This window comes from Mastomys coucha, unplaced genomic scaffold, assembly GCF_008632895.1.
Source record: "Mastomys coucha isolate ucsf_1 unplaced genomic scaffold, UCSF_Mcou_1 pScaffold22, whole genome shotgun sequence".
NCBI classification, from domain to species: domain Eukaryota; kingdom Metazoa; phylum Chordata; class Mammalia; order Rodentia; family Muridae; genus Mastomys; species Mastomys coucha.
Genome location: NW_022196905.1, coordinates 201,527,521 through 201,548,581, shown reverse-complemented (window position 1 = coordinate 201,548,581; position 21,061 = coordinate 201,527,521). Strand labels below are relative to the sequence as shown.

The following is a 21,061-nucleotide window of genomic DNA, read 5'->3' as shown; positions in this document are numbered from 1 at the left end:
GTGGGTTTGTGGTAGGATGTGTTTTGTTTCTTGAGTCTTCCCTTACAATCCTGGCTATGTGGAAATTACTATGTAAACAACACTTGCCTTGAAGTCACATACTCCTGTTATCTCAACTTCTCAAATGAAGCTTGAAATATGGTGAAATGGCAAGTGTGATCTACTGTACCTGGCAGCCCTTATTTTAATGACATATATGTGTCCCTATGCATGCTCGAAGAGCACAGAGCACATTTCACCCTCATAGACATACTTCTAAGTTTAAAAATATGAATATTCCACACATTATACAAGTGTCTACTTCAAATTCACAACTATACATTTATTAATATCATTTAAAATCAAATGTACATATAACTGAAGGAAAGGGAGCATTTATTTTTTTTGGATCAGTAATTAATTTTATTTTCTTCTTTTTTTATTAGATATTTTCTTTATTTACATTTCAAATGATATCTCCTTTCCCAGTTTCCCCTCCGAAAAAACAAAACAAAACAAAACAAAAAAAATAACAAAAAAGAAAAACCTTGTTCCTTCCCCCTCCCCCTGCTCACCAACCCACCCTCTCCCACTTCCTGGCCCGGGCATTCCCCTACACTGGGGCATAGAACCTTCACAGGACCAAGGGACTCTGAAAAAGGAATACTCCAATTCCTTTACTAAGTATTTTGGTATCAATGGATTCAAACTCATTTGACAATAATCTATGAACCAGTCTTTTTCTTTTTAACTAATTAATCTTCCATCAAACAATGGGTACTAGAGAGCTGCGGAATCACCTAATATTCCGCAAAGCACTAGGTCAGTGAATGAGTTTTTAAATCCTCCTAGGCTCATTCACTATGAGATAGCATTTTTTATTTTCCAGAGTTCCAAGCACACTGACAACAAATGTAGAGAGCTGACCCTTGTTCTTAATAATATCTGATTGACAGCTCTTCCTGTTGAGGGTGAGCATAGGGCACAGAATCTAGCTGGCTCTATCTGAAGTCAGAACCATGTGACTCATAACACCTTTCATAAATGTTCTGCTATTTTATTATTGTCAAGACATGACAGGGTCATTTTTTTTTTTTTTATGTTTTCTCTGCAGCTGAGTTCTTTGGGTAAGTAATGTCAGTCTTATCTATGTTCCTCCATTTTTTACAAATTCCAAACTGCACATTCAAATAATTTGATTTTTTTCCATATGATTTTAAGTTTACTTTTATGGGGGAAAAAAGCTATAGTGGTGAATGACACTTAGAGTTCAGATGAATGACTGAATCTTTCAATATAGTTTCCTTTATGTTTCTATAAGTAGTCATCAGTTTCAAATAAATGTGTTTTAATTTTGGTTTTAAATCTTTTTATTATTGATGCTAAGATCTCAGCTTTTTATCTGGATGATAATGGCAACATAGTGGAAGCCACTGAATAAAACACAATCAAGTCAGCTTTCTATATTTAACACACAATTATGCCATGTCTGATAAACATCAGTGAGGTACACTAGTTTAAACATGTAAAATACATTTCTGTAGGAATTTATGTAGATCATTTTGTTGAAAATGTCATGGAAATTAGTACAATCTCTTAAGTGTTGATTCTTCCCACCAGGTCCAAGGAACTATCTTCCCAGCTCCAAGTTTCAATCCCGTGATGGATGCCCAAATGCTAGGCGGAGCACTCCAAGGATTCGGTAAGCCTGGGAAAGACATTCATATTGTATTGTCTTTTTTATCCTCATATTAAAATGATATCATGAGTGAAAACTGAGGTATTTTAGAACACAGATACAAGAATATAGAATTAGAAGAAAATAATAGAAGACCAGATGCTGAGGAGAAATTAAAAGTTGGGCCCTGAAATGTGTTCCTTAAGCCATCAAATGCTTCATTGCTGACTCCTCCATGAGCTTCCAAACCATAAATTCCATCAAAAGCAACACATCCTATCAACCTCTGAATTTGTTTTCTTTCTACTTTCATTTCTGTTGCTACTTACACCCAAAACTATTCTCCAGTTGTCCCAAATGGTTCTGTTTGCCCACACCTCATAAACCACCTCAATATAATTCTTGCCCAAGATGCTATTTTCTCTCTTGTCTGTTTTTAACCTAAGTTCTCCAAATGAACATCCTCTCTGCTTTCTTCTCTGAGACTCTAACAATTGTGCCAACCCAGGCATCTTTCTCCCTAGCTCCTTCTCCTTTGCTAGTCATTTCCTTTGTGCCTGTCCATGGTACCTGCAGATTGGTCTGTGATTTTGTAATATGTGCAATTTAGCTTAGAAAACTGATGGTCATCTAATAAGAGCAGAGATTAGAAAAGAAATGTACAAAAAGGAGAAAGAGAAACTGTTTTTAATTCTTTTAGAATTTTTTAAGTTTTGATGTGAAACTTAAATGACTTAAATAGTCATATATTTTCCTTGAACAAAACTGATTTTTTAAAGACTTATAAACGAGCAGGTAGATAGACACAGACAGGATAAAAGAAATTATTATGGAGAAACATTAATCCCATCCATAAAAAAATCCAAATTTTTAACTTTGGGACAAGGTTATCTGCTTTGAAAAATATCTCCCCCCTCCTTCCCTCTTTCCCTCCTCCTCCTCCTCCTCCTCCTCCTCCTTTTCCTCCTCCTCCTCCTCCTTCTCCTCCTCTTTCTTCTTCTTCTTCTCTCTCTTTCTCTTTCTCTCTCTTCCTCTTCCTCTATCTCTCTGTCCCTCTCTGTGTGTCCCTGTTTCTCTATGTCTCTCTGTCTCTCTGTCTCTCTGTCTCTCTGTCTTTGTTTCTCTATCTCTGTTTCTCTGTCTATCCCTCTCTCTCTCTGTCTCTCTGTCTCTGTCTCAGTCTTTCTCTCTCTTCTCTGTCTCTGTCTCTGTCTCTCTGTCTCTCTGTCTCTGTCTCTCTCTCTCTCTTTCCCCTTGCCATGTGTATATTTATCCTGTACCTGAATGCTTACTACACATCTTTGTGTTCCCATCATGAGTACTATATCACATATAGGAAAATAACAGTGTTAAATATGTTAAATATGTTCTCTGAATTTGGTTTTAAGAGTTGGCAAACATTCCATGTCTTTTAAAACATCAATAATTACTAGAAAAACTACAGAGACAATGGATCTTTCTTTTGTTTTGGTTTTTTTAGGATTCTGACTGTGACTTTCTTCTTGAAAACTAAATGCCAGAACAATCTGGTCACCAAAAATAATTATTCTTTTCTCCAGTTTCAATTTTCCTGTCATTATAATCTAAGACTGAAAACGTGGATTCATTTTGACTGTCATAATGATGTTTGTTTGTTTGTTTGGTTGGTAGATTGGTTAGTTGGTTTTGTGAGGTTTAAGATGAGATATTCTAGGGTGTTTATAGTTTGATAGCAGTGTCTGGGGAACCATGCCAGGGGGAGAACACAATTTCAAATGTATTAAGAGTCTATCGATTGGGGGCTGGTGAGATGGTTCAGCAGGGAAGAGTACCGACTGCTCTTCGGAAGGTCATGAGTTCAAATCCCAGCAACCACATGGTGGCTCACAACCACTCAATGAGATCTGACGACCTCTTCTGGTGAGTCTGAAGACAGCTACAGTGTACTTACATATAATAAATAAATAAATCTTAAAAAAAAAGAGTCTATCGATTTTAATGACTTTGTTCAAGAGCAATTGGAAAAGATAATTATCAATGCTTTACTCATATATTCTTATTTAATTAACTATGAAAATAAAGTGAACTCTAGAACAAGTAAAAATCAGAATGTTTAGCAAAAGTTGTATAATACATATTCATTCAACCTAAAAGGGAATACTTCTTAGCTGTGCATTGTCTAATGATACAGTTAGATTCTTAACTAACCACCATTAGTAGCTATTTACATACATCTCTATTCTCAGAATTGCTCTGTGGCTTTTAAGCTAAAAGGTGTATACTTTCCAAATCCCCATGTGACACTGGACAACTGAAAGCATTATTAACCTATGTCCCTAAATCTTAACAAAGGAGTACACATCTCAAAAGTAATCTGTTTTGAAATATCCTTAGCTAAATGTGGCCACCTTCACATTGTAAAGACCTCGCTCATCATAACAATAATAATGGGATTTTGCAGATGCCCATTATCAGACTGAAGAAGTTTGTTTGATTCCTACTTTGGTTAAAATTTTTGTCTTGAACAACTGTTGTGTTTTGTCAAATACCTTCTTTTACCTCTTTCCTTATTGTCATATAAATTTGCTTGTTTAAACTGTCTATGGCTTAGGTTATATTGATTGTCTACTGTTAGACCTATGTATAATTCTTCATACACATTGTTGTATACAATTTGTGAGGGTTTTTTGGGGAGGATGTATCTTTGTTCATGAGAGATCTTTTTCAGGAGTTTATCTATAATGTCTGTCTCTGATTTGAACATTAGATTAATATGGATTGGCACCAAATACCATTTCTTGTATGTGGAAGAAATTGTAGACAACTGGTTTTTCTTCTTTTAAAACTTGCATTTATTATTGAACCATCTAATATTAATACTTTGATTCCAAGACACTATTAATTATTGATTCAATTATTATAGCTATAGATCTATTCATATTGTCAATTTCCTTGTATAAATTTGATTAGATCATATCTTCAAAGAAATTAATTCATTTATCTAGACAATTAAAATTTGGAGCATAAAGTAATTTATAATATCCCTTTATTATCTCTCTAATGAAGTCAATGAATAATGGGCTCTCTTTCTTTTATATCAGTGTTTTGTTTCTGTATTTTAATTAACCCACTTTAATAAAATTTTTGAGATCTATTTAAAATTATTACACAGTAGCTCATAAAGAGTAAGTGAAGAAAAATGCTATAAAAACTAATAAACAGTGTAAATCAGAGAGATAGTTGTAATCTCTACAAAACAACAAAAACAGATGAGTATATAACTCAATAAATGATATGATTATAAGAAAAACAATAGAAATCAATGAAAATCTTCTGTTTATTGTTTATTAATATGTTCACAGTCTTCTCTCTCTTTCTAAATCATCCATCTTTGTATTCTTTTGTTAGATGAATAGATTGAATAAATGAATGATAGGTATGATACATAGTAGGTAGGTGATGACAATGAAGATAGATAGATGACTGATAAATAGATAGATAGATGACTATAAAATTATTTCCAGGTTATAAAACTGATAAGAGCAAGAGTATGTATGTCTCTCAGGAGAGAAGAAGGCACTTACACTTCTGTGTTTTCTAAGAAAATAACCCTAAGAAAAACTAAGTCATGAGGTTTTTGATAAAAATGAATCAGCTTGAATTGTCAAGCTGATGCAAAAGTTAAAGTTATCTTGGTCATTCTATTCTGAATAGTCATAAATAAAGCACGATAGAAAACAATTATAAAATATGACTTCTGTGAGTGCTGCAAATTTGATAAATGATGTCATGTCATGCTATGTGGCATTGTGATATGAATAAGTGAAGGGTTCACAGCACAGGAAGACAATCTAGGTAATGGATGAAAGAGACCATGTTCCATCCACAGTTTGATAGGCTCACTTCCCCAAACTAAAAAATGAAGACCCCTTGTGCATTCATTATTTCTTTCTGTGTTTCTCCTGTGGGTCCTACAAAAGCAGCCCTATTTATATATCACAAGTTCATTATAAGCCATATCCATTAAATACACCTTGAGAGCATGTAGGATTCATCAAGCATTGCTATTGGATGGATAACCAATAGTATTTAAAAGTGTAAAATACTAATAAGTTTAACACCTGTCCATTTATTTTAGTCCATAAAGGATGTGGTCTTCCTAACTAATGAGTAAGGGCTAATTTTTTTTTATTATGGCTCCTTCCTAGACTGCAACAAAGATCTGCTCATTGACATCCTAACACAGCGCAGCAATGCACAGCGGCAGATGATAGCTGGGGCCTATCAGAGCATGTATGGCCGGGTAAGACTTCCTTAACCTGTTTCTAGGTCAAGTGCGTGAGCGTCAACACCCTTCTCAGAGAAATGAATCTATTATTTTCCTCAGTCTCACTAAGTACAGATATTTTTGAACTCCATGTTAGTATAAAAAAAGTTAATGTCTTGCTCTTAAATGTTTTAAGGGATAAGAGCTATATCATGAAAAATACGTGCGTATGAGGTATATTCACATTCACAATGGTGACCAGTGCTTTTCCAATTCATACGGCATCTCACAAAAGAAAGATTGGATAACCTTTTATTCCACTTGGTCCAATTACGCTATAAGTGTTGGGCCAGGAACGCCTATATGGAGCTTTAGGGGAGGCATGGAGCAGACTAATGATCACTGGGGTCAAAAAATAACATCTTTTCCTCCAGTTCTCTGCAGGTCCTAACCTAGCTCTAGAGCCAATATGAATTTTCTTCTCCCTTTCCTTCCCCACAGCATGCAGTGATGGAGACCATTAACAAAGGGAATGGCAGTTTAAAAATAGTTTAAGGCAATAAAACTATCCATGTTTTAAAGTAATCACTTTCTAATTTCAAAGCAAAGACCATTAAGGAGTCTTTGCTTTTGTTATGCATTTAAACCACAGATTCAGAACAAAAACTCTCCAGGCCAAAAGGGCCTGGAACAGCAATTACTTCGTCAACTGAACATTATCGATGAAACACTCTCATAAAACTTTCTCTCTGGAGTTAGTCCATAGAAATTGACTCTGTCTCTAAAGCTCAGCCTTTGAACAACCACCACACATGCGAAGAAAACTGGCCCTGGGTTTTAGAATGGCTAATGATCCAGAGAGCTCTCCAAGTAGAGACATGAGTTGAATTAAGCCAAAGAAGGAGACAGTTATATGTTTTGTCCACATAAAACTGTTAGCTCAGCTCACACTCACAGAGCTACCTTTCTGGCAAACAATATGTAAAAATGTTCAAAGTAGTACAGTTGTTCATCTATTTTGATCTAAATGTACACAGTACGATAAGTGGTGCTATTTTCCAGGAACATTTTTTTTATCCAAGTGTGTACATAGATCTTACCTTTTCATATGGCTAGTTAAATTCAGCTGAGGAACTTCTGCGTATCAAGTTCTGCAAAAAGCGTGTCAAAGCAGATTAAATTAAGACATGAGTTTCTTAGACTCAAGGGATTTAAAACCCATTTAAAAATAACTTACATTAGAGAGAACCCCTTTTCATTGGGGTCTTAGGGTTGTTTATCCTATGCTTCGGCTGAACAATCGACATGTCATGGCTGATCACTAAATTGCTGAAGAAATACCACAACACAGAGCCAGGCTTGTCCCTTACCTCAGAAATACCATTGTCAGGCCGGGTGGTGGTGGCACACGCCTTTAATCACAGCACTTGGGAGGCGGAGGCAGGCAGATTTCTGAGTTTGAGGCCAGCCTGGTCTACAGAGTGAGTTCCAGGACAGCCAAGGCTGCACAGAGAAACCCTGTCTCAGAAAAAAAAAAAAGAAAGAAAAAAGAAAGAAAGAAATACCATTGTCATTCAGTCAGTTGTCAAGCCCTGCCACTTATCACCCCCTCACATTCTTCCCTCTCCCCATTACAGAATCTTAATTTAGATCACCATGGTTTTCAGCCCAGACTTATCCTAATTGGTTCCTGCTCCTGAATTCTCTACCCCTTCTCATTCCTTTTTTCTTTGACTAGACCACTCCACCTAAAACGAGAATGGTGCAAAACTTAAAAATTCTCTAACATTTATCCTATTACTCCATCATAAGTATCTATGTGTGCATGGCCCAAACCTCCTGAATCCTTTCATCCTTTCTCAGAATATGGAAACCGTTCCTTACTTACTTACTTCATTTGTGTTTTATATCCCCTCTCTCTCCTCTCTCTCTCTCTCTCTCTCTCTCTCTCTCTCTCTCTCTCTCTCTCTCTCTCTCTTCCTCCCTCTCTCCATCCCTCCCTCTCCCCTTCATCTTCCTCTCCCTTTTATCACCCTTGCTCCCTCTTGCACACCTTGACTGTGTACCCCAGCAAGCATTTGGAGTTTCCCGCAGCACATGTGCATGCTTCCCCCTCCTTCGTCCTGCTGTTTCATCATCTTCAGTAGACTCACTTCTCTTCACATTGGCTCTACCCATCACACTTGCAGATACTGGACCCACACTCCTCAAATCCAGCAGAACCTGACACATGAGTTTGTTTTGATCTGTTCCTCATTATCAGTGCACTAATTGGAATAGCATTTATTTGGCCAGAGCTTAGTATAAATCCTTACTAACACCAAAGCCGTTTGATTGATATCTGTTGGATGACTATGACCAAAGAGCTAAGTGAAAGCCCTTCAGAAACATGCAGTCAGACTTTGGGTGCTACTGCTCTGAGTTACCTGCTTCCTATTTGAGTCCCAGAGGTCTCTCTACATAATACCATGAAACTGGCAGTTGGTTCCGGTTTAAGTCTTACCAAGTTCACTATAGCATCTAAAATAAAATAGGGAGTGGCTTATTTTGTACCTTGCCTCTAGAACTCAGTCTAGGGTCTAACATGTAGGAAGTTCTTTACTTAGAGTATAAGTCAATCTAGTGCCTTGTGTTCTCATCTGCTTTCTACCTTCTTCTTTGAAAAACAAAAAGTAAATTAAAATGGAGGATCCCTTCACCATCTGCTCTAGAGTTAATATATACTCCTGGTTGCCTAGGTTTCTCTTTTCTCTCATCCCCCTGCAGTGGCTGCTATCATGTTAATCTGCGCAACCTTCAAGTAGGACCACCTACCTCTGCCACTGATAACATCCAGAATTGCTTCTTCTGTTACTGCATTCTGCTTTATAAGTGGAAAACACAGATTATCTTCTATGTTAATTGTTGATATTTTCATTTTCATTCACATGAATAATCAAGAGCTGACGACAGGCTTGTTCTCTTAGGTGTGAGGAGAGCACAAGCTGAGGCACACTCCATAGACACCTTTTGACTGACAGTTCACATGATGGAACAGGCTTTTGGAGTTCATCGGCATTATTATTTCCTTAATATAACAGAAAATAATTTCTCAAACTACCTGAAAAGGTGTTTACTGTGCAGGTGATTGGCATAGTTGTCAGGATAAATAATGAAATTACCCACTGGTTTTTCCCACCACAGTAAGTGACAGCCTGATGACAATGCAACTGGACTAAGGGATTGGGTAAACAACAACAAACTTCACAAAAAAACAATGGTTCCTCAAGGAGTTCAAGTGAAGCAGTAAAGCAATTTGTGTTCCCAGTTTTCAGCTGTAACTGGTTAACTCTGAAGTATGTTGATTTTTATCAATCATATATAATCACAGCATTGGTTGTGTAATTGTGTGCAAGGCCAGAACAAAATCACCTGACTAAATTGTGCCTTCGACAGCCTCTCCTTACTACCCTTTGTTCTCAACTAAGAAAGACCAGAGTTGTCAAAGACAGTGAATACCCCATGTTCATCAAGGTCTCAATCAATGTCAACTACTCCAGAGAGCTTAATATATTTGGCAATGTAACTCATCCAAGGTATATATTGACACTAGTAACTCCCTTTCCTGTTCTGTGGTGTGTGTGTGTGTGTGTGTGTGTGTGTGTGTGTGTGTGTCCATAACCCTTATCATCTTAATATATCCATCTATTCTTATTCATGATGTGTTGCCTCCCTCTGAATCACAAGCTCGAGAAAGGAAGGAATATTTGTTTTATTCACCAGTGCTCCCAGATTGCCTATGACAATTAATTGAAATGGTTGACACTATTGATGGAACCCTGGTCCCCAAAATGTATGTCAGAACCCTATCTCCCAGTGTGATTATAACTCGAAATAGACTTCTAAGGAGACAATTCAGTAATAAAAATAAAACCTGAAAACATAAAAAGGAAAGATCCCTCTTCTAGTAGGACTTCTTTCATAAGAAAAAGAAGAGACACTGAGAATGCATGTAGGATGAAAAGGATGTAGCCATGTACATGTCAGGGAAATAGACTTCAATAGAGACCAAGCCTACACACCAAGATGTTTTACTTTCAGCCCTCAGTATTCTGAGACAGAAACTCTGGTATTCAATCTCATGATACCCTGTGATGGCAGTCCAAGCTGTCTAGCTCCACTGGTACTCCATAAATAGATGTGAATTATAAAATGTTCATTCTTCAAATTCACCTTGTTCTCAATTATACTTCGCCATTCTGTCCCTGAGCTTCATGGTTAAAAATATCATGGTTAAAAAAATCAATATCAAGTAATAGAGCTAGAAAGTAGTTTTCTAGAAATTATTTGATCTACTTTATAAATATGTTCCTCCTCCCTATAGAAGAATACTTTCTCCTTCACAACTCAATTCTAGTTGGAATGGGAGGAATAGACGTAGCTTTTGTCCAAAGACTGAAATTGATTATATAGTTTGTCACAGATAAATATTTTATAAATATTAAATAGGCATTAATAGAAGTTAAACAAACCTGATAAAACTGGGGACTTAACAGATAAGAAAAATATGTTCTAATTTGTAAAGAAAAAATTCTAAAGAATCAAAGTTTCATGATTTCAGAAAATCACCTCTCTAGTTTGGGGCAAGAACAGACAATGGGAGTAAGACTAAGAAAATCCATTTTGTTAGAGTTCAAAACAACAGCAGGACAAACAGTTTTAGGTAAGATTGAAAGTAAAACCCTGACTTGGAACACAGGGAAATGAACAGATAGTAAAAGCCTTATACCTTTCGTGATCTCTCTCTTTCTGTGGTTTTTTTTTTTCAATTCAACAAGTGATAATTTGAATTCCCATTCCTTCACTCCATTAGCCTGTGCACTGGTTTAGTAAGCATTATAAGATGACCTGTCCGGGTGAACTTTGTCTTACATAGAAGCCCCACTCACTATCTGCATCTGTTTAATGAAACTGTTTTATAGTCCCGGTTACTGCCTTTACTCTGCCTTATAGCTCTCAGAAATATGCACCCTGAGTGGACATTTACTGTGGGTTAGATAGTTCTTAATGGAACTCAGTTTCCTTTAGGGAAGAAAAAAAAGATGTGCAGGGACAGCAAAATAAAAATTTAAGGATAGAACTTAAAATAATGCTATGGTCACTCAAAGGCTCCTAGACTTGGGTTATTCTCATTTTTGCCATGTGTGAGGGAGTATGGAAACTTTAACTGGCAGGACTTAGTGACCAAGTATTTAAGACATATAAAGGGACTGCTGTCTGGAGGATTTGGTATAGTTCTTTTGGAACCTTGGTAACTTTCCTGTGAGGATTGCTATATAAAGTGAGTCTGACCTCTGACTCATGCTGACTTTTGTCTTGTTGGAGGAGGTGTGCTATTGGTGGTAGGCTTTGAGGTTTCAAAAGCCCATGCCAGACCTAGTCTGTCCGTCTGCCCATCCATCTGTCTGTCTGTCTGTCTGTCTCTCCCTCTGTGTGTCTCTTTCTATGTCTCTCTCTCTCTCCCTCTCTGCCCTCTTTCCCTCTCGCTCCCTGAAAAAAAAAAAGAAAGAAAGAAACTCTTTCTCCTTGGAATGGCATACACAGTAGTGACGACAGGAAGGAAGAATGAGAGAAGAGGGAAAGAGGAAAAGGTAAACTGACAATCCAGCTGTCTCTACATGAAAAGTAGCCTCACTGGCCTTCACGTTTCTCTCTAAGGCAGTTCTGTGAATTTGCACTTATATCCACAATGCATGACTTCTGTTCCCATAGGTGACAAGCAACACTACACTGGATTGATATGCAGCTTCCTCAGTTCAACCTGTCTATCATATGGGCACAACTGAAATCTCACAGCAGTTCTAACCAGTCTATCGCATGTGTGTAACTGAAATCTCACCGTGATTTTTAGTGTATGTGCTGCCGGAGCAAGCATATCACCATAATTTTTAACTTGCCTTCTTTTCCAAGTGTAGTGGAGGATAGCTTTCCATGTCTCTTTTATAGAAAAGGTGCTGCTTCTTGGCAAATTAGCATTTTGCATTCTCTATGCATTTCTCTTTCAGCATTTTGTCCTTTTATATTGATATGGGGGGGTGGTTGTTTGTCTTTGGTTTTTTTCGAGACAGGGTTTCTCTGTATAGTCCTGGTTGTCCTGGAATTCACTCTCCAAACCAGGCTGACCTCGAACTCAGAAATCTGCCTGCCTCTGCCTCCCAAGTGCTGGGATTAAAGGCGTGCACCACCACTGCCCGGTGATACTTTTACACTACTTATTTCTTAAGATAATGTTAATTGAAAACATTTATATAGTTATATTTTTATTACATGATTATTATTTTAATGATCATAATTATATAAGATAGATAGATAATATGTAGATAAAATATATAGTTATATAGATATGCATTAAGAACTATAAAAGGTCTGAGATTTTAATTTCTTTAGAAGACACCAAGTTAATTGACCAAGATGACATGGATGCTGGTACAGAAGACCTGTAAGTCAAAGACACTCTCATTAGGATAGTCAAACACATCTCAGCTGCTTCCAGTAGTTCCCTGGACTGCAGTTCCCAGGGATCATCATGAAGAGCATCTTCACATATGGTGGGTTGCATTGTAGCCAAGAGGAAGAGATCACAAAACCAAAATTCATTAAATGGACAAAATTTAGGGAGACCTTATCTCTGTCATCTTCATGGAGTTATAAAAACTTCCTTAGAGAAGCAAGACAGAAGGAAAAGTTGTCAGTGCCTCGCTGTGCATAATATTTCTAAATATGATGCCCAGAAAAAACTGCCACCTGCTTGCATTAACTCCAATTTCTATACAACATTGACAACTGACAAATGCTACGATTGTGCCAAGTGTAATTCACTCTTACTGCTCTTACCAACAAGGTCTGACAGATTATCAATTTCTCTTAATCTTCATTAAAGATCCTATAAACAGGAGTCAATACAATACAAAAAAGTAAACTGGGATATTATTCCTAATAGTACTTTCACTGAGTCATAGATTCAAACCTTACAATATCATTGGGGACTAATCAGAAAATATCCAAGTGATCTTCTTTTCAAATTCAACACATTTGTCTTGAAATTTTAATCTGGATCATTAAGTAAAATACCTTAGGTATGAGATTGTTTTCAACCTGGTCATAAGGAAAATAGCTAATGTGGCTCTATCATCTTTAATAACCTTAGCTGTTGCCAGTGTGAATGCTTTTCAAGGTCAAGATAGTTTAGTTATGCAATCCAATCTAGCCCAAGGTGGCAAGGCTATTGTTCTTCCTTTAGAAAGAGAAAACTATCAACTTCCATTTCAGTAGCTCCAATTTCACCTTTTATTATATTATCTCCAACATATAACTGGGACTATTTGGAATCGTTAAGTTGGGGAGAGACAAGGTCATTTCTATACGATTCCAAAAAGCCAATACATCCTACAAAGAGGCAATATATGTTCAGTGAGGAGGAAATATTCCTTTATAGTCCAGGACTTCAAGAATCCTGGGAGAGTACAAGAAGATAAAACAGAATCACAGTAGAATCCCTATGCCCACTTTTGGTTAGGCTATCAATGAGGATAAGAGTGTAGACCAAATATTGTGCCCTGAGGTCAGCCAGGTGAATGAAATGAACATCGGACTCAGGAATGGTACTCTTAGAATATAAATATTAGACGGGTCTACATAATCTTGCTCCCTCTCATTATGAGAATTGCCAAGGAAAAGGCGGAGCAGATATGACATTTTTCTCTTGTGCTACCATATCTGGGGACCAAGTGTACTACTGCACTGGGCACAATTGTAGAAAGAAAAGGAACCAGAGTGAGAATTCTTACTAGGTTGATGAATTGAGAGCATATAACTGGTGGACCACACTGTAGGTGTATGAGATGCATGGATCCTACTCTATATTTGAGATACATTTCTAAAAATTATAGATGAAGACATGGTCAGTCCAGAAATCCTAAAACACAGCACAGACTAGTGTCAAGGACTAAGGTAATGTGTGACTGGAAATAATCGATTGACCAAGAGTAGCAGCACTGTGACTTGAAAATGTTTGACTGTGGGTAGCTACCAAAAAGGAATCTTGTCTGCCGGGGTGCAGGGCAATGCTCTGTGAGATGATGTCCTTTCTGTGGGGGAAAAAAATCAAGTTAAATATAACAGAAGTTGCAAGACTGGCAATCTTGGCATGTAAGACATTGAGGACTTCACTACATGCCTAGTTTATGATGAGATGTCTTTTATGATGTCCACTTTTCTGACAGACCACAGGGGAAACAGTGTAATGTAGAGAATGCAGTCTAGCAAAACTAGATGGACTAGATGCTTTAATTTGGTTATTTTATTTACATTTCAAGTCTTATTCCCCTTTCCAGTTTTCCCTCCACAAACCTCCATGCCCTCCCCCATGCCCCCTGCTTCTATGAGAGTGCTCCCCCATCCACCCACCCACTCCCACCTCAGCGGCTTAACATTCCCTTAAGCTGGGTCATGGAGCTTAAGGACCAAGGAGCTAAGGGGCTCCCCTCCCATTGATGTTGGCATCCCTTGCTACATATGCGGTTGGATATGGGTCCCTCCATGTGTACTTTTTGAGTGATGGTTTAGTCCATGGGAGCTTTGGGGGGATCTCGCTGGTTGATATTGTTGTTCTTCCTATGGGGTTGTACACCCCTTCGGCTCCTTCAGTCCTTTCCCTAACTCCTCCCCTGGGGTCTCCACACTTTGTCCGATCATTAGCTGTGAACATCCACATCTGTGTTGGTCAAGCTATGGCACAGCCTTTCAGGGACAGCTATACCAGGCTCCTTCTTGGCATCAGCAATACTGTCTGGGTTTGGTGCCTACAGATGGAATGGATCCCTTGATGGGCAGTCTCTGGATGGCCTTTCCTTCAGTCTCTGCTCCATTCTTTGTCCCTGCATTTCCTTTTGACAGGAGGAATTTTGGATTAATATTTTTGATATGGGTGAGTGGCCCTATCCCTCAACTAGAGGACATGCCTACCCTCTAGATATGGTCTCTATAGGTTCTCTCTCCCTTTTGTTAGATATTTTAGCTAATGACCTCCCTGTTGGGTCCTGGAAACTTCTTGGGGCCCTGGCATCTGGGACTTTCTAGTGGCTACCCCCAGTTCCTCATCCCCAACTGCTACACAGTTCAGTTCAAATTCCTGACCCTCTTTACTTCTCCGCCCCACCCTCATCTCCTCCCACACTTGATCCTGCCCCCCTCTTTTTCTCCCACTCCTCTCTCCCTTCTAGATATCTCCCTCCCTCTATCTCCTGTGATTATTTTCTTCCCCCTTCTGAGTAAGACTGAAGCATCCACATTTTGGTCTTCCTTCTTGGATTTCATATGGTCTGTGAGTTGTATCATGGGTATTCTGAGCTTTTTTAGCTAATATCCACTTATCAGTGAGTACATAACATGTGTATTCTTTTGTGACTGGGTTACCTTACTCAGGATGATTAATTTTCTAGTTCCATCCATTTGCCTTTAAATTTCATGTTTATGCCTTCCTATGGCTGCAAGAATGCCATCAAAGGTATTACCAACAGTTACAGACCCAATGAATTACACAGTTTTTAAAGTATTAAGCTGAAGCTATCAGCCCATCAGCCCAAACATGAGTAATAAATTTAAAATATCAAAGTAAGTAATCCACTTACCAGAGCTATGAGCACAGCCTTGTGAATATTTGACCCAATGAATATTTTCCTATCTGCATATACTACCAAACCTTTCACACTGATGCCCAAACCAAATAGTTTTCAGAACTAGTCTAACTAGGTCCTATCTCTATTACTTCCCAATAGAGATAGAGTGGAGACTGAGCGTTAATATAAGAGTTTCCAAGAAAAATCTAAGACCCAAACTGTACCAACTTCAATATGCTGTGTTTCTCAAAAAGACCAAACTATTATCATTCCCATCAGACAAAACAGAACAAGTCATGTCTGCATCAGAAACTGAAGCATTAAACAAAATGTGTGTGGAACACAGCTGTTTGGAAGAATATTTTCTTACTGTAACAAAGTAATACAACTTGCACAGATGTCTTTATAATGAAGCACAATTGTGTGTTTGAACAGGGATCTCACAGTAAGTAGAATTAAGACAGATTTAAACTTTCACTCTACGTGCTCGCCTTTTGAGTATTTCAATAATAGGCCTTGTTTTTATGATTAATTAGGAAAAGGCATACAAGTTAAAAGCCTATGAAAGTGTTCCCCTGAGTATATTCAAACAAGGAGAACATCATAGTCCACTTTTGACCCCCATTTCATCCATAAGGCAATGTGAATAAGAAGAAGTCACGGATGAGAAACTGTTGTTTCATTTTTAATTTAATCAGAGTGGTCAGATGATTTCGGCAGTGGCACTGAACATCTCAATTTGAAAGGCAAGTACTCATTAGCTTAATGGAAGGCCAAGCTGTGATTCTGGCAGAGCCTGCTTCAGGGCAAGGCTTCAGAAAATAGGAAATCAGAGGCGATGAGGCTGGGGAAAGTCACACTCCAGAGGTTGCATCTGAGAAGTTATTTATATAACTCCAAGTGAGAATGTAAGGGTCTAATTAGGAAGCCAACTTGAGTGTTCCTCTTTGAACTTTCAAAGTATACTTATTTAAACATACAATTCAATATTTATCTTCCCAGCTGAAGGCACAGTCTCCTTCGTGGTGCCCTGATAATAGCATGCTGTTCCCCAGTCTATAGACCTCAGCCTGCTGTGCACTGTGCCTTGGTTATTTTCCCTGATTTCTATACCCTACACTCAAGGGAAGCTGCTGGGAGTAGAGATTGCTTTCCTTGTTTATTTTCACACTAGCCAAGAATGACTACAAACAAATAATTGTTGAATTACATGTTGTCCTATCCATTCATTTGCTAGCTTTGTTATTATTGTACAAGTACTTAGTAGTTACCAGGCACAGCTCCATGGGCTGATGAAAAAGCTGTGAATAAAGCAGGTCAAGCCTCTGCCATGGTGGAACCAATTCCCGCCTTGGTGAGAAGGAACATTGTTTGGTAAAATATACCAGTTTGACATGGGTGCTATGGAATAAGATGAAGTCAGGTAAGAAATGCAGGACGTGCTGGGGGACTGCTTGAATGAGTGGCTCTATGCATATTCTCTAAGAAGCCTTAAGGGTGAGGAAACATTGGGGAAGAACATGAAAGGCAGAGTGAAGGTCAAAGTCAAGCATCAGAGCAGGTCTGCCCTTCAAGAAGCAGGGAGAAGACCACTATAGCTAGAGTAGACAAATCAGGAGCAAGGAGAAGAGCAATGTGTGCCAAGATATGATCATAATGTTCTTTGAATCTTCTCAATGCTGCTAAGAATGTTCACTTATATTTACATGCAATCACATACCCAGTGCCTGTTTTCTTCTGAGATAAACCATGATGAAGAAGGACAATGGTTTCCTTTAGACTAGGGGAACATTTAAGGCAGAAGAACAGTTATCCTGATTTCCTTTTTTTTTTTTTTTTTTTTTTTTTTCAGACCTTGTCATCAAAATTTTAGAGAGTGCACAGGGAATAAGCACAGGAGAGCTCATAAGATGACTGCTTTGTTATTGTAGAGGATAGAAGATGATGGCTTGGCCAAGACGTGTGGAAAGGAAAGCAGCAAAAGTTGGCCAGAGATGGCCAGTATTGTTGGCCAATTCTAGGACTGTGAGCTCAGGCTGCTTACAAAGGACAGGGGCTGAGAAAGGCATAAGATGCATTCATTGCATGGACATCACAGACTGACTATACTTGCTCATATTACGAACCTGAAAGTCACTAAGCACTGGGAACCTCTCATCTCCCTGTGTTCTTATAGAATTACCATATGTGCAACCCACAGAACATGGCTGTGTTTCCAAGTTAGAGATGATAGACTGCACTGACACCAGGCATGATGAAAATAGACGAAATGAAAGATAACAGACAAGGCTTTGAGCTGTAGGGATAGTAAGAGACACATACTATGAAGGTGAGAAGATGGAAGCCATACTATATTGCTGTTGTTTATAGCTAAAGACTACTAATATGCAAGCTTTTTTTAATATTTTGGAGGGGGTGACATTTTTGGAGTACATTTTAGAGTGTTAAAAGTATTTTTAACAATTCCCTTAAAGTTTTACAGTACTTGTATTAGTCCTGTGTGGAGGGCTTTTGTTTTCTTTACTCAGAGAGGTAAAATATGCAAAAAAACTAATAGTAATATTCTTTCAATCTCATGCCAATATTATACACAAGATTAAAATTATAACATAGTGGCAGTAAAGAGTGTTGAAAACCATGGCCTCTTTCACTAAACCGTTATTTAACTGAATTTTTAAAAGAAAATTTACTATAGCATTCTCTTTTTCTCTCTGTCTCTCATACACACAGAGAGATGCAAAATAAAGACATATATTGCCATCTAGTGGCAATTCTAACCTCAGTTGGTAGTGGAATACATATTCAATATTGTCTAGAATTGGCATAATGTGTAAAGAAATAAAGGAGATGTTGTATACATATGGGATAAGAGCAGTGATCAAACAAATATGTTAAAAGATGTAATTAAAGATTAGGAATGCTCAAGTAATCTTCAACTTAAATAGTACATTTATTCTTCACACATAATAAAATCTATTTTTCTCATTATTCATGTGTTTTTTATCTTTCGCTTTTATGAATCTACTTACATTCATATATTATATATATTCTATCTACGTTATATAACACTATCATATAGTTAAATGCTGAATTTAGGAAATTTTTTGAGATAATCTTTGTGTTCATAGTCACTGGAAAAATATATGCATATGAAGTTTTATCATATACCTTGGTTGTTATAATATAATAAAATTAAAATTATTGAGATATCAAATAACTATTGATTCAGGATTAGAGAAAGACTGGTGGCTCAGGGGCCAGTTCATGTGTTAAACCTTTGTATTAGCTGTCTGAGCATTGCTAACTGTTCAAAATGGCATACTGAATACATCTGCATGCATTAATATTTTCAATCCACTGTATCATATGTAAGTTAACATACATTCCTCATTATCAAAAGATATGCTGTATTCACTAACAAGGCTCCCTGTTCCTTACACACCATTTCAAAACAGACTAGCTAAGCATGGTGGCATGCAGCTGTAATTATAGTATTCAGGAGGCTGAGGCAGGAGAATAGTGAATTCAAGACCAACTTAGGCAGTATAGAAGACTGTGTTTTAAAAACCACAAAGAGGTCACATCCAGGCCCCATCTCTTATGTCTCACCTATACCATACACTACTTACAGTTAATTGCAAAATTGATGCAGTTACTCAAAATTCTTTTCACATCCTCTAAGCGAATCCTAAATACTGGCTACTTAAATCCTCACACTATTCCATCTGCTTTGCTCAGATCCCAGTTTTTCAGGGCCATTTCTTGTGCAACTGAAAATGGGTTGGAATAAATAATGTCTGAGTTTCCATGAACATTTAGATTTTAAAGCAACTTGATGTTGACTTAAAGTTAGTTCGCCATTTTCTATGCACATTCTGTTTTACCCAGCCAGTGTCTTCCAGTCCTTCCAGCTTGTCTCTTTTAATATCTTTGTCATGCAAATAAAGTATGACAAAATTGAATTTATTATAATAAATATTATTATGCCGTAGTAATAGTGTAAAATACTAAATACCATTGCACACTTTTAAGTAGAAGTAGATATACTTTATACATTTTAGAGAAACACAATAAACTTTAAATACTTTTCAATTGTCTAGATAAACCTACAGAAACTTAATTTAGCATATTTTTCATTCCTTAGTATACCAGAAAAATAGAAAGTATAAACTGAAGTATTAATTTAATATTTTATACTTGTATTCCACAAACTAAATTCTAGTATGTTTTTCTATTTAAGTAACTTTCAATATATTACATAATGGGACTATTATTTGAAAAATGTGTAAGATTAATCAGTTTATGTAAGTTTAGTCCATAGAGTAACCAAGTACACCCTGCTAAAAGAGACTTCGTATGAGAAAAAAAAAGTAAAACATATATTCTATTTAAGGGTTAATGGTTCATTAGTTATGTCTAGGAAAACCAAAGACTGCAAGCTCAAATGTTTGCAGGTTCAATGTTTATTTTTGTAAGAAAACCAAAAGAAGCATGAGGGTTAAGGATTATAAATGGAAATAGCTCTTCTACTGCTGTGACTAAAATTTTCACACTCTGTCATTCACAGAAGTGATTAAGAAATCAGTCATTTCAATCCCTCAAATCCATTGTCTAGGGTAACTCGAAGATATGCCTGTGAATCAAAACCAGACTTATTGTGTGATAATACGAAAAGGGCATTTTCATAAAAGATTCCTCACAGTCGTATTTCTCGTATAAATTTAGTACGTGTTTTAATTTTTATGTTTACTTCTTCCACCATAGGACCTGATTACAGACCTGAAGGAACAACTTTCATCACACTTCAAAGAAGTGATGGTGGGCCTGATGTATCCTCCACCATCTTATGATGCTCATGAGCTCTGGCATGCCATGAAGGTAAATGGCCCAGTAACAGACCTGCATCAGACACAGGCTGATCCAGTACCACACCTATGACAGGGACAGACTCAGATCTCAACAAAGGATAGAGTTCCCTGTGATGGTCCCGCAATTTGTATGATCAGGGAAACAAAAGAGAATATCTGACCCATCATGGAGCTATGGAAATAATGTGAAAAGAGGCTTTCTGGGAAAAGAGAGAGTCTAAATCAAGGGGCCAGGCCAGGCTATTCTTCCGGTGTAGATACTCAGACATACTCAGCTACCTTCAAGCTCAGGTCCAACAGGAATGAATGAGGTAGCTTCTGGTGTTGTTCAGATTTATCTCTCTTCCATATGTAGTCTCATGTCGAGGAAGATGTGTGTAAATTCATGAGAATCTTTTAAACTTATTTGTAAACATTTGGCTCAGAATCGAAATAAAATGGTATATCAGAGTCAAACCTATTGTTCTAATTGCAAATTGTTTAAGAACTGATATTCCAGCAACACACAGAGTTTCAAATTCCACTCCAAAGGAAAGTGGAATCATTTAGTGTATTTTCCCATGTTGATTAGCAATGTCCATAGTGTTGTTCAAAGTAAAGGGACCAAGTTCCTGCAGACAGCATCATCCTTCTA

The 21,061-nt window shown here is 37.4% G+C and overlaps 1 protein-coding gene across 2 annotated transcripts in view; it reads left to right on the top strand.

Annotated features, from left to right (window-relative positions):
* Positions 1–21,061, top strand: part of Anxa10 (annexin A10) — a 65,132-nt gene that overhangs the window by 23,576 nt on the left and 20,495 nt on the right. For both annotated transcript variants that reach the window (XM_031342917.1, XM_031342916.1), the window contains exons 2-4: positions 1,600–1,681; positions 5,845–5,939; positions 20,324–20,437. In XM_031342917.1, the coding sequence (XP_031198777.1) occupies positions 1,600–1,681; positions 5,845–5,939; positions 20,324–20,437 (291 nt within the window). The remainder of the gene's footprint in view (positions 1–1,599; positions 1,682–5,844; positions 5,940–20,323; positions 20,438–21,061) is intronic.